This window comes from Pongo pygmaeus, chromosome 8 (assembly GCF_028885625.2).
Source record: "Pongo pygmaeus isolate AG05252 chromosome 8, NHGRI_mPonPyg2-v2.0_pri, whole genome shotgun sequence".
Classification (NCBI taxonomy): Eukaryota; Metazoa; Chordata; class Mammalia; order Primates; family Hominidae; genus Pongo; species Pongo pygmaeus.
In genome coordinates, this window is record NC_072381.2 from 106,218,716 (window position 1) to 106,233,649 (window position 14,934).

Sequence of the window (14,934 nt, forward strand, 5' to 3'; positions counted from 1 at the left end):
AGTGGCTCACGCATGTAATGCCAGCACTTTGGGAGGCTGAGGTGGGTGGATCACCTGAGATCAGGAGTTCGAGACCAGCCTGACCAATATGGTGAAACCTTGTCTCTACTAAAAATACAAAAATTAGCCGGGCGTGGTGGTGGGCACCTGTAATCCCAGCTACTGGGGAGCCCGAGGCAGGAGAATTGCTTGAACCCAGGAGGCGAAGGTTGCAGTGAGCTGAGATCACGCCATTGCACTCCAGCCTGGGCAACAGGAGCAAAACTCTGTCTCAAAAACAAAAAGTGTTTGCTCTTCTGATTAGAAGCTAATATAGTCATCTGTCTGTAATGTTCTTACATGGTTTTTATATTTTATACATTTTTTTTTTTTCGAGACAGAGTCTTGCTCTGTCACCCAGGCTAGAGTGCACTAGCACAATCTTGGCTCACTGCAACCTCTGCCTCCCAGGTTCAAGCAATTCTCCTGCCTCAGCCTTTGGCCCAAGTAGCTGGGATCAGAGGTGCCTGCCACCACACCCGGCTAATTTTTGTATTTTTAGTAGAGACGGGGTTTTGCCATGTTGATCATGTTGCTCTCGAACTCCTGACCTTGTGATCCGCCCACCTCAGCCTCCCAAAGTGCTAGGATTACAGGCGTGATCCACCATGCCGGCTATAAATTACTTTTTATGATTAAAAAAATCAGTGACTGGGCATGGTGGCTCATGCCTGTAATCCCAGCACTTTGGGAGGCTGAGTCAGGAGGATCACTTGAGCCCAGGAGTTCAAGAGCAGCCTGGGCAATGCCATCTCTATTTAAAAAAAAAAAAAAAAAATTAGTGATTATTGTAAAACTTATATAAAGTAAAAACTGAAAGACTCCTACAATCCAGTGCCCTCCTGTAAATTTCTTCACAATTTACTAATATATTACATATAATATACTAACAATTATTTTAACAAAAATTGAATCATAGTATCATTTGCAACTTCCTTTTTTTCTCTTTAAAAAAAAATTTTTTTTTTTTTTTTTTTTTGAGACAGTCTTGCTCTGTCACCCAGGCTGAAGTGCAGTGGCACGATCTCAGCTCACTGCAACCTCCGTCTCCTGGGTTCAAGCGATTCTCCTGCCTCAGCCTCCCGAGTAGCTGGGACTACAGGCATGTGCCACGATGCTGGCCAATTTTTGTATTTTTAGTAGAGACGGGGTTTCATCATGTTGGCCAGGCTAGTCTCGAACGCCTGACCTCAAGTGATCCACCCACCTCAGCCTCCCAAATTGCTGGTATTACAGGCGTGAGCCACTGTGCCCGGCCTCCTCTTTAAGACATTAGCACTTGGCTGGGCGCAGTGGCTCACAACTGTAATACCAGCACTTTGGGAGGCCGAGGCATGCAGATCGCTTGAGCCCAGGAGTTCAAGACCAGCCTAGGCAACATAGCAGAATGCCGTCTTTACAAAAAAAAAAATTAACCGGGCCTGGTGACGCATGCCTGTAGTCCCAGCTACTTGGGAGGCTGAGGCAGGAGGAACACCTGAGCCTGAGGAGGTCGAGGCTGCCATGCACTGTGGTCATGCCACTGCCCTCCAGCCTGGGTGACAGAGTGAGACCCTGTCTCAAAAAAAATACAAAAAATCAAATATTTGTACTTTTGTCTAATAACTATAGTATTTTGAAACCTTTATTGATAAACAGTATGTTTTTTATGATTACACATAGTGTTAATATGAACATGCTTATTCATGTATCTTTGCCCACTTCTGGAAGCATAGCTATAAGGTAAATTCCTAGAAGTAGAATTGTTAGATCAAAGTTTATAAATATTTCAAATTTTAATTATTTTAAATAGCTATTATCACATTTTCATCCCAGAAAGTGTTCATTTACGTTCTCACCAAGTATGTGTGAAAGAACTGCTTAGGTCTATACATTTCTAAAATTTAAGATGCATAATTTTTCAAAGAATTAAGTATGAACCTCTATTAATGAAAGGTTGTCTTGTTCCTATAGAAAAAAAAAAATAGGGCCAGGTGTGGTGGCTCATGCCTGTAATCCAGCACTTGGAGAAGCAGAGACAGGAGGATTGCTTGAGCCTAGGAGTTTAAAACCAGCTTAGGCAACATAGCAAGATGCTGTCTCTACAAAAATTCAAAAACAAAAACTAGCTAAGTGTAGTGGCACGTACCTGTAGTCCCAGCTACCCAGAAGACTGAGATGGGAAGATTACTTGAGCCTATGAGTTCAAAGCTGCAGTGAGCTATGATCCCACCATTGCACTCCAGCCTGGATAACAGGGCAGGACTCTTATTTCTTTTTTTTTTTTTTTTTTTTGAGATGAAGCCTCACTCTGTTGCCCGGGCTGGAGTGTAGTGGCACAGTCTCAGCTCACTGCAAGCTCTGCCTCCCGGGTTCACGCCATTCTCCTGCCCCAGCCTCCCGAGTAGCTGGGACTATAGGTACCTGCCACCACGCCTGGCTAATTTTTTTTGTTATTTTTAGTAGAGACGGGTTTTCACCATGTTAGTGAGGATGGTCTTGATCTCCTGACCTCGTGATCTGCCCGCCTTGGCCTCCCAAAGTGTTGGAATTACAGGCATGAGCCACCACGCCCAGCCGACCCTATCTCTTAAAAAAAAAAAAAAAAAAAAAAAGTCGCGAACTGATTTTGCTATAAAAATTCCCATATATACCAGAAAGAGGGGCGTGATAGTGGTCTTGTAATCATGTCATATTGAAAAGATTATTTGTCAACAAATGTTAGCTCTGTTTGTTGGAGTGGAACTTAACCATTATACCTTGGCAACAGTATAATACATTCATAAGATACCAACATCACCAAATATCAAATGGGCCAGTATTGTGCTGGCAAGTCGCAGTGGCTCATGCTTGTAATCTCAACATATTGGGAGTCTGAAGTGGGAGGATCACTTGAAGCCAGGCATTTGACACTAGCCTTGGCAACAAAGTGAGACCCTGTCTCCACAAAAAAATTTAAAAATTAAAAAAAAATTGGCTGGGCGCGGTGGCTCACACCTGTAATCCCAGCACTTTGGGAGGCTGAGGCAGGTGGATCACCTGAGGTCAAGAGTTTGAGACTAGCCTGGCCAACGTGGCAAAACCTGTCTCTACTAAAAATTTTTAAAATTAGCTGGGCGTGGTGGTGCACACTTGTAATCCCAGCTACTCGGGAGTCTGAGGCAGAGAATCGCCTGAACCTGGGAGCCAGAGGTTGCAGTGAGCTGCGATCGCACCACTGCACTTCAACCTGGGTGACAGAGCAAGACTCTGTCTCAAAAAAAAAAAAAAAAAAAGAACTGGGCATGGTGATACATGCCTGTAATCATAGCTAATCAGGAGGCTGAGACTGGAGGAGCACTTGAGCTGGGGAGTTCAAGGGTGCAGTGGGCTATAATTGTGCCACTGCACTCCAGCCTGGCACCAGAGCCAGACCCCATTTCTTTAAAAATTTTTTTTCATTTTTTTTTTTTTAAAGGCTAGCTGTTATCTGAATATTTTGTTAGAGAGTATGTTAAAGGAAGGACTCTTTAAATTTCTGAGTACTATATTACCCAGTTAGAGCTCTGGGGTTAATTTTCATTAATGCGAGTTAATGCATAGCAAAACAACTTTTGTTAGAGTGTGTATTTTTTAAACTAGTAATCTTATTGTCATGGAAGCAGCTTTCACTGATACAACTACTGTTATGTTGGATAGTTAACATCAGTCATTGCTAACAGGAATAATAGATTTTTAAATGATTTAGTTGTTCTAGCTGCATAATTTCTTCTTTGTTAATTTGTAATGCTTCAGAATTGTTTTCATCCCTTGCATTTGTTTTGCACAGAAACACTTTGTGCTACTCTGTGGGGCTTTGGAAAAGCATGTTAAATGTGATATTAGGGAAGATGCAAGACTTTTTTACAGAACTAAGGTAAGTGTGTTTTTTCTTTTTTTCTTAATCTTGGTTACGTTAATATTTAAGGATAGACGCATACAGGCCTATATTCAGAAAAAGAACATATAAGGCTAGGCATGGTGGCTCATGCCTGTAATCCCAATACTTTGGGAGGCTGAGACAGGAGGATTGCTTGAAGCCAGAAGTTCAAGACCAGCCTAGGCAACATAGCAAGACTCCATCTCTACAAAAATTTTGAAAAATAGCCAGGCATGGTGTCATGCACCTGTAGTTCTGGCTACTTGGGAGGCTGAGGCAGGAGGATCACTGGAGCCTAGGAGTTTGAGGTTGCAGTGAGCTATGAACACACATGGCACTCCAGCCTGGGAGATAGAGTAGGACTTTGTCTCAAAAAAAAAAAGAAACATGTAAGATTAGAAATAGGACTTTCTCTTTTAATAACAGAAATCAGCTCCTTCTAAATTAGTGTAGCTAAATTAAAAGTGAAAGGAAAAAAAATCTCAAAGCAACTTTACTTCCTGTTCTGAAACTCCTGACACCCAAGGAGAAAAATACTTCTAGTACTAATGATACATATTTTTCCCCATTACACAAATTAAAACCTTCGTGCTTAAGTTACCATCAAGGATTGAAGCATTATTTAAATAAATATGTAAGTTATGAAACAGTGGCTTTGAAATTTTATGATGGTTGAAAACTTGTTTTATTCATAGAGTACAAATAGATTAGCTGTTATTCTTTGAACGTTTCATTGAAGAATATGTTAAAGGAAGGAGCCTTCAAATCTTTTTTTTTTTTTTTGAAACGGAGTTTCACTCTTGTTGCCTAGGCTGAAGTGCAGTGACACAAATTCGACTCACTGCAACCCCTGCCTTCCAGGTTCAAGCAGTTCTCCTGCCTCATCCTCCCAAGTAACTGGGATTACAGGCGCCCGCTACCATGCCCAGCAAATTTTTTTTTTTTTTGTATTTTTAGTAGAGACGGGGTTTCACCATGTTGTCCAGGCTAGTCTCGAACTCCTGACCTCGTGATCCGCCTGCCTCGGCATCCCAAAGAGCTGGGATTAGAGGTGTGAGCCACCATACCCGGCCAGGAGTTTTCAAATCTTTGGGTCGTACAACACCTAGTCTGAGCTCTAGGGTAGAAATGATTTCAGCACTAAGCTTGCTAAGCTTTTTTTCTTAAAGGTTTTATATACTCAAAGACAGTAGAAAAACCAAATATATGAGTATGGAGTAGGAAAGTAATGTTAGTATTAATAGAATGATTTGACAGTTTTTCCTGAAACATAAAATCAGACACTTTTAAAATACTTTTTTCTAAATACAAAAATGAGCCAGGTGTGGTGGTGCGTGCCTGTAGTCCCAGCTACTCAGGAGGCTGAGGAAGAGAATCCCTTGAACCCAGGAGGCAGAGCTTGCAGTGAGCTGAGATCTCGACACTGCACTCCAGCCTGGGTGACAGAGCAAGACTCTGTCTCAAAAAATAATAATAATAAATAAAACAAAATAAAATAAAAATACTTTTTTCTAAAGATTTTTTAATTCCAAGATTATCTTTTAGCTTTGGTAATGTAATACAATGCTGATTCTTTTTGCCTCTTGTCTTTGGATAGTCATTGAATGTGAAGCCTCAGCTTTGTGACTTAATATCTTACATTAATTAGCTTCAAAGGTTAGTCATTTGAACAATGCCCATTCGGATTTAGTATATGTATTTATTTTAGTACATTTAAGTTAAATACAAAAATAAGCCACTAATGAAGTTGTTATCAGATTTCTGATTTTCAAATACATGTAGGAGATAGCTCTTTCCCCAAGAGTAGAACTCTAGTTTCAGAAGCACATTCTTTTGAGCACTCATTGAACAGAATTGCTGGCCTGTAGAACTTGGTAGTGGCTACTACTGACAGACATGCTAAAAGGGGACCACCCAAGTTTTATGTTTCTTAAAGACAAGGGCTTGGCACAGATTGTTGCCAGTGCTTCTCTTACTTAAAGTGGAAAGCGACACAGTGGTCTGTGGAAATTGCTTCAAGGGATGGTCCTGCTGAAATAGGTGAGTTGCCTGCCTCTCCAAAAGCCTCTGTTATAGAAAAGTTGGTGATTGTTTTGGAGAAATTTAATTTGCTGAACTGTAGATGAAGAAAAAGCCATAGATTGTAATTTACTTTATAAATTTAAAGCTGCTATAAAATTCCTGACTTGTTTAAAACATTTTTCTCAAGCAGTTATGTTCAATAGCTAATTGAGAATCTCTAGAGTGATAGTTTGATTTTTGTGTTAAAGTTTCAGTTTTGCACAGACACTTGCTAAACCTCCAAATGTAGGAAAATACTAGGTATTTAAAGGGGATTCATAGTACTTGGGCACAAACACGGAGAGGAGTAACAGTGAATTTTGGATCTTCTAATAATGTGGAGACGGACAAATAAACGTTTTTTTAATGGCCTTGATCCTTTCAAAGGGAAGCTGGGAAGGGAAGGCACGGAACAGCCAAAGCCTTGGGCCCTGTTGACACAAACCACCCTTCAGCTTCTCTATCTGGTTGTTCAAAAGCCAGCAAGTTAAAGTTAAGTTCCTTTGAAGGCAGAGAATGTGTTTTTGGGGATGATCTTTAATAACAGGAAAATTAAATCATAAGCATTCAATAGTTTAGATTATGATGATAAAGGAAAGTCTTATTAATTACTATGATTTGAAATCTCCTTCAAAAGATGAGTAGTTTATTTTCTCTTTGTTGACAGAAATCAAATTGACTTGTTGAGTGTGGGCCTGTTGCAGCTGTCAGATATTTTGTGTAGTGTTAAGCTGATTGTAGGTGAGGATGTTTTAATCTGATCCCTTTTCCTGTTTTTGATATTTTTAAGGTGAAAGACTTGGTCGCCAGGATACATGGAAAATGGCAGGAAATAATCCAGAACTGTCGGCCTACTCAGGTGTCATTTTGTTATACAATTTCATTTATTCTTAATAGTTTTGCTGAATGGCACTCTTCATACTGTTTGAAATAAAATAGAGTATAACAGTGCACTGCTTCTAGTTATCTTAAGATAAACTGAAAACGCCAGTATAATACATGGTTTGTAATTTTTTTAGTTTTTGTTTGCTTTATATTCATTAATTTATTTCCAGAAGTGGTTGAGCCCATTTAAAAATATTACATTACATCAAATGGAGGTTATTCAATTAAGAGCATTTTTAAGACAGATCTATTGAGATAGAATTCACATACCATAGATTTTACCCACTTAATGTATACAGTGGTTTTTGTTACATTGACAGAGTGAATAACATCGCCACAGTCTAATTTTAGAACATTTTCATCACCCCAAAAAGAAATCCCATACCTGTTAGCAGTCATTCATTCCCCTTTCCTCTACTACCTTGGTTCCCCTCCTGACTCCTCCCAAATCCTAGGCAAACACTAATCTACTTTCTGTCCCTATAGATTTCCCTATTCTGGACATCGGTAAATGAGATATACTATGTAATCTTTTGTAATTGGCTGCTTTCAGTTAATATAATGATAAGTGAATCCATGTTATAGCATGTACGTTCCTTCTATTGCCAAATAATTTTCCACTGTATGGATGTGTCACATTTATTTATCTACTTATTAGACATTTGTATTGTTTTCACATTCTGGCTATTACAAATAATATTTCCATGAACATTTGTATGCAAGTTTTTATGTGAATATGTGTTCTCAAATGAAACATTTGAAAAGGAAGTCAAATTGCCGGGCCATATGGTAATTCTATGTTAAGTGTTTTAAGAAACTACCAGACTGTTTTCCAAAGTGACTGCATCATTTTATATTCCCACCAGAATGTCTGAGGTTTCTGATTTCTCCATATTCTCACCAACACTCGTTTTTACTAAAGCCATAGTAGGGAGTAGGGAAGTAGAATCTCATTGTGGTTTTAGTTTGCATTTCCCTAATGATTAATGGTGTTAAACATCTTCTCATATGCCTATTGGTCATTTGTATAGCTTTTTTGCAGAAATGTCTATTCAGATCCTTTGCCCATTTTTTTCATCCCATACTTCATTTCAAAAAGCCTATTTTTGACTATAGTTATTTGTCTTTTTACTGTTGAGTTGTATGTTCTGGATACAAATCCCTTATTAGAGATATAATTTGTAAATATTTTCTTCCATTCTGTGTGTTGCCTTTCCTTTATTTTTATTTATTATGTATATATTTTTGACACTTTTTTTTTATGTTATATCTAAGGAGTCTTTGCCTAACTAAGAGGGACATTTTTTTTAACACCTGCTAGTAAGTGTGCTAGCCTGCTTGTTTACAGAGTAACTGGCATAGGATTGTCTAAAATGACGCTTCTCAAATTTTAATGTACATAGGAATCAACTAGAAACTTGGTGAAATATGGATTCTGACTCATAGGTCTGGAGTGAGAACTGAGATATTCTGTACTTCTTTTTTTTTTTTAATTTTTGAGATGGAGTCTTACTCTGTCGCCCAGACTGGAGTGCAGTGTTGCCAATCTTGGCTCACTACGAGCTCCGCCTTCCGGGTTCACGCCATTCTCCTGTCTCAGCCTCCTCAGTAGCTGGGATTACAGGCGCCCGCCAGCACACCCGGCTAATTTTTTTGTATTTTTTAGTAGAGACAGGGTTTCACCGTGTTAGCCAGGATGGTCTCGATCTCCTGACCTCGTGATCCGCCCACCTCGGCCTCCCAGAGTGCTGGGATTACAGGCATGAGCCACCGCGCCCGGCTGATATTCTGTACTTCTAACAAGTTATCAGATTGATGCCAATGCTGCTGCTTCAGGGACTAAACTTTGAGTAGCCAGGGCCTAGAAGTTGCTTATATTTTATATCAAAATAATAGGAACACTGAATATTAAGTAGATAAAGCAATCTCTCTATTTTAATTAAGTCTTTGAGAAATCTTATATTTATGTTTTGTTGTTTTTGTATTTGTTTCTAACCTTAATAGATTCTCTTTTAATGTTGGTCATGTACTGATGTGGTATTAAAACAGAAAATAATTTAATAGCAAAACTATACTAATCAGCTTAACATTATTTAATCTGCTTAACTAAGTCCCTCCATGTGTGCAGTGATGAGAAAAACATCTTGCACTTATTTTATACTGTTTTTTATTGTTTGACTACTGAATGTGAAATTTGAATCTGATTACCATACATTTTCAGAGAAGTCAATATAAAGATTTTATTACTTGTCTTATCAAAGCCCATTGTCTGATGATTAGTAGTTTTATAAGGATTAATTCATAATGTGATTAAATTTTGCTTTACCCTCTTTTTTCTCCTTCCCTTTTTTAGGGGCAGCTTCATGACTTCTGGGTACCAGATTCTTAATAGGAGTTGCAGCAGCAAAAATATGAACCAAGAGAAATTCAATAAGAGCCTTTCCTAGAGAAGTAGAAAGGATTATTACAGAATCCAATGAATGCCAAGAAAATGTACAGCAAGTGTGCCACTTGAATATCTAGTATGAAGCTGGTAATGAAGAAATTGCCATTTCTGAAGCAGATATGAAATATGATCTGCTTAATTGTTAAGGCAACTGACCTTTCAAAAGTGCAGAGTCTTATTAAAAGAGGGGAGGGGTAGAAGCAGAATAATAGTCACATGTCTAACCTGCCCCAGTTAACTCCTCTTGTTAAATTATAAGCCAGTTATCTTTTTTAGATAGTATTTTTGTCCCTTGAATAATCACAGGAAATATATAAGAAAAGAGCTTGGACTAACTTGAGAAGTTGGACATGGAAAGCAAGACCAAGTTCCAGTTGGGTTTAATTTTCCCTCTTGGATATTTTCGGACACAAAGGGAATGCTTAAAACTGAGTTTAGTAATAAAAAGCATAAATCTCTTCTGTAACTTTTATAAACCACAGGGAGGTTTCAATCCATGCATTTTCCTTCATTACTCATGATTATAAATCTGTTTTTAAAATACATTTAAACAAACAGTTGAGAAACAAAAGTTTGGTATGTTGTCAGATCCCCTTAAGAGGAAGAGGTTAAGCTGTAAAGTAGTGGCCCTGTTTTGATGCCAGAACATTCATATGCTGTTTGTTCTGGATTTCTTTTAAATGCATGTATTTTAAATACTGGTTAAATCTTAGAGTCTTGGCTATATCTTAGAATTCTGGCTCTTGGTAACCATATTACAGAAGTCTATATTGTAAAAGCCTAAAGATCTGGACAAGTTTCCAGCAACCTTGTTTCCATGAGTATATAATTTTGGCAGACACCTGAATTCTTTGGGACACTGTGTCTGTGTGTGTGTGTGTGTGTGTGTGTGTGTGTGTGTGTGTGTGTGTGTGTGTGTTTGTGTGCGCTTGTATCTTGAAGTTGTTGCACTTCAAAACCACAGCTGCTTTAAATTCTTAAACACTGGAAAGCCATCCTTTGGTTTAAATGGTAGAGGGTTAGTGGAAGTGCACATGTTGGTTTTAGCCCGGGGGTAGTAACAAACTCTTACTAGCCAACTAGAAAATTATTTTGTTGACTAGATGTCCCTTTTAGGAGGGTTTGTTTCCTGAAAGAATGCCAACTTTTTTTGTTGTTCTTTCAGTATTGGCTTGAGTGACCTGTTCTCCTGAGTGCTCTAGTGTCTCCAGTTGTGGGGGGAAAGATGATGGAGGGGAATGGAAACTGGACTTGATGTTTGCGGTTTGAGAGGCAAGAAAATAAAATAACTTTCTACCTCTAAATTGAGGCTTAGGAATAAAAAGCATTTTGTCTTAAATTTATCATTTAAAATAGCATCAGTAACTTTTGAGCTCATGTCAATCAAGCATTGGCAGTCAGATTTTATAGGGAAGACTAAGTAAATCCAGTTTCCAAGAACCTAAACTGATTGAGGTTCCAAGAGTCAGACCAATAAAAGTTTTATTCTGTGTTGTTTACTGGTAAGAATATTATTATCTTGATACTACCTCTCAAGGGTATTGTTACAAAATGCCACTTATGGTTAAAGAGATAGATACAAAGAGTTCTGTTTGACAGAAGCTTGAAACTCTGGCATCTATCTGCCCAGTGATGGGGGCTTTCATTCTGTAATTTAATCTTTTGTAGATACATTATTTGTGTGTAATTTTATACGTGTTCATATTTTTCTCATTTTGCATTGTGTAAAGTGTACAAAATCTCAAAGTATAAAATACTGCTTATATTGCTTGTAATTTACAGTGTGTAAATATTTTCTAATTGTGTACATTGATGGGGGGGACAAGTGGGTTATTCAGGTTTTTTTTTTTAATGACCCTTTTGTATTGCAGTTTCAACAGATAACTGCCCATCAAATTTAAAACCACTTTGATACATTTTTATTTAACAGTTCCAATAAGAAAAAAATCTCTATTTTTAATTATATTTCTCCTTTAGAAAAAAATACTTCATGGTCCCTTTAAAATAAATGGTCAGACCTCAGTTTAGGCCCTTGTATTTATGACTCTGGTAGAGGTCTTCAGACTCCAGGTCATAGTCCAGTCAGTATTTGCATTTGGGTTCTCATGAAAATTTTGTGACTCTCTTTTAGCACAAGTAGCCCATGATTTTTCTTCCAAATCAAGTATTTTACTTCTCCCTTGAGTCCTCATGCTTTGTCTCCCTCCTGCTGCTATTGCCCAGTGAATGGGATGGTAGAGAGGGAGAAATGTTCATTGCACAGAGAATGTCAGGCCACTTTGGGGACTTGGCAAATAAAGCTTGCACTGAGTGGTGGTGTGTTTGGCAATATTACTGTGCCAAAAATCACCTTGTCTAATTTTATGGATATGTATGGCAAACTTATTACCCTTCTTGCAAGCTGCACATTAAGGTACTTGTAAGTGTTTATGCTTTTGTGTGTAACTGTTTGCCTTTTCTAACTGCTTTTCTTGTTACTGAAAATATAATTCTACTAGTTTTATCACATTAAGAGGCTCTCCATGCACAAAATGCATTGATATAGCCGTAAAGTAACAGCATTTGTACACTTTCTATCTCCTGATGGCAGTGGTGCCTTTGTCACCTTTCGGAAGGTTTGCATTTTGTTTCTGCTTTCAAGCGCAAATAGTAGCTTGCTTTCAACTTCACAAAAATCTCCTCAAATGTAAAAGATACAAAATGGCGTGTTATCGATTCCAGGCTTAGTTGGGAGTATTTGCATTTTTATTTTTATCAAAACAAATATAATTGGTGGGGACTGGCCAGTAATAATGTGTGGCGTCTTTAAGCCAAGGGTAATTTTTAAATTAAAAATGAAAATTTTAAGAGGTAGCCCATTAAACAAGCTACTGAGTTGGAGAATTAGGGGCTGACTGTGGTGGTTTGTCGCTAAGGAGGCAACAGTAGGGTCCAGGCAGCTGGGCATGTAGAGCAGTTAGCATGATCCATGGTTATTCCTTACTCATGAACAGTGTTGGCGCACCTCATTATCTGTGCATTTGTTTTTCCTGGGCAGTCCTGTCAGCCAGTTAATCCACCAGCTCTTAGGCAGTAAATACAGATTTTTTTTCTTTCCTTTTATTTTTTTAAAGATTTTATACTACATCTTGTTAAAGTCCTATGAATATGTGTGTGTGTGCTATTAAAACTGCTTTTTCTCAGTTTGAACATGTGTTTGGTAATATTTGTTTGGGAGTTGGGGAGGCTAAGTTATCTGGAATGCCCTGTTCCCTCAGCCCACCCCAGTCCCCTGGCTTTTAAACATTTCTTCTTGCTTTGGATTGTCCAGTTTTTTAGCTTGATGTCTCATGTTTCTGGAAAACATAAAGCCACCATTGTACACAGTTCACTTTTATATAACCCGGTTAATTGCTGTATACTTTGCAATCAAGAATTCAGTAATCTCATTCTTACCTCATTCACTATGTTCATTCCACCATTCATTCTAACAACTGAGTCTCAACTACATACTAGACACTCTTTTTAGGATTCAGTAAGGATTTGATGGTGAACAACATAGAGATCTCATGAATCTTACCTCCTGGTATCCAGGTTAAAATACTTTCTGTTCTTGGGCAAAGAGAATTAGAAACAAATACCCTTAACCTGACTCCCTTGTTCTTGAGCCCAGGACCAAGAAAGAAGAAGCTGTACAATGCAGAAGCAGGGCTTGAGATCACCTCCAACCTGCCAAGCAGATACAGTTCTGGGTATGCCAACTTGGGAGGCAGAGGTTGAAACCTCATAGGAGAAACTTTGGAGCTCATAGAAGGCCTAGGCATTGTCAGAGGCCTTGAGTTCCAAAACCATGCCAGTATTTCTCCCTTCTGACAGGCTGGCTAAAAAGAGACTAAATGGGAGCATTTTTCTCTGACAGTGGGGCGGAAGGATGAGGGGATGACAGCCCAGGAAGAAGCAGAGACATTGCCTTAAGTACTTACTAGAGGGCAGGCAGCACAGCCTTATGCAAGTTAAGGGCCTTGACCTTGCCCCAAGGCCTGACCTCAGATCCCAGATACATCACACTAGCCTTTTGATCTTTGCCAAATTACTTAAACTCACTGTTTCCTCATCTGTTAAAAGGGATAATAATGGTGTCCACCTCAGGGTTTGTGAGGACTAAGCGAGCTAATGCATGAAAAGTGCCTAGTACAGTGCCTGGCATATAGCAAGAACTCAGCAAATGCTTGCTGCTCTAACGAGGCTTTTCTCTGATGACAGATTTGATCTTAAGCAGACACCTCAGGGTGTACTGACATCTGAGCAAACCCTATCTCCAAAAATTATAGTTGTGATATACCTAATGCTAAATGAGTTAATGGGTGCAGCACACCAGCATGGCACATGTATACATATGTAACTAACCTGCACATTGTGCACATGTACCCTAAAACTTAAAGTATAATAATAATTTTAAAAAAAAAATTATAGTTGTAAGTGTGCCCTATTTCTTTGGATACCGGGAGCTCCAGAGGCTTCTCTGTCCAGCTATCTCTGCTGATTTTTTTTTATTAAAATTTTCACTTTTTAAAAGCCAGCATGCTAAAGCTGAGAAATTGGTGATGGGTGGTGGTTTTCCAGCATTTGTGGAAATGCCCTGACACTCCCTTTCCCTTACTAACCATTCCCTAGGCTGGAGTCAAGAGAGGGCAAACCAGAAGGCCCAGCTTTGGGTCTGACTCCAAGACGACTGGCTGGGAGGAAAACTTAACAGGCAAAACAGGCTTCTGAGGCACAGTGGAATAGTGAGACTTCTGCATCGTTGCACTGGTGACAGCCCCTACAGAAGAAGCACCTCAGCTGTATATATGGCCAAAATAAAGATCACACCACCCAAAGGGAAAGTGCTGGGCAAACCAGAGATGGAGATGGCAAAGCAGGAACAGAAATGCTGCCACATTGAACAGGAAGCAGGACAACTTGACTAGGCCAGAGTTCTCTTGCTTCAGGAAACCTGCTCAAGTTTCAGGAATTCATACCCACCCCTTTCACCTAGGATCCCTGCTACAGTAAGTAACTCTTCTGTGCAAAGTGGAGCTAAACTCTGGTGTGTAAGTGGCTGACAATCACTGCTGAAGATGGCCAGCACTACCCTCAGCCACTTCCTTACAGCAAAGTTGGGGAAAATAGACTAGCAAAAACAAAACTCATACTTTTCTGCGTGTGTGAAGTTCTCCAGAAGGTTTCCAAATGGAATCCTCTCACAGCCACCCTGTGAAGCAGCCAGGGTAGTGACCTTATGGATGAGTGACAGCCTGTTCAAAGAATGACCTGCCTGTGTCCCAGGATGCAGATTTATGGCTGGGTTAGGGTTAATTTCTTTATTTGATTTCCAGTTTTCTTTCCCACTGTCAGTATTCCCCCGTTCTTATTTTATCAGCTGGATTTGCAGAGAGACATACTGTCAATCAAAAGGGCTTCCTATGGACAGCTCCATTAATTGCTTTTACATCTGATATTAGGTTTAGAGATTTCACTGGGAGGATAGCAGAAGGAAATGGATTGTGGTCTGGTATCAAAAGTACTGAAGTAACTGCCCAGTGATCATTGAAATCACACATTTTGCTCATTTAACAATGTCTGAGTTTGCCATCAGCACTTCAGA

At 39.1% G+C, this 14,934-nt stretch overlaps 1 protein-coding gene across 3 annotated transcripts in view; it reads left to right on the forward strand.

The window, feature by feature from the left end:
• SLF2 (SMC5-SMC6 complex localization factor 2) overlaps positions 1-12,497 on the forward strand; it is a 52,340-nt gene extending 39,843 nt beyond the window's left edge. For 2 of the 3 annotated variants that reach the window (XM_054436120.2, XM_054436121.2), the window contains exons 18-20: positions 3,827-3,913; positions 6,768-6,836; positions 9,216-12,497. In XM_054436120.2, coding sequence (XP_054292095.1) covers positions 3,827-3,913; positions 6,768-6,836; positions 9,216-9,251 — 192 coding nt within the window. In that variant the 3' untranslated portion in view covers positions 9,252-12,497. Of the gene's footprint in view, positions 1-3,826; positions 3,914-6,767; positions 9,157-9,215 lie in introns of those variants that run through there. The other variant, XM_054436119.2, reaches the window with a different exon arrangement.
• The last annotated feature ends 2,437 nt before the right edge of the window (positions 12,498-14,934 follow it).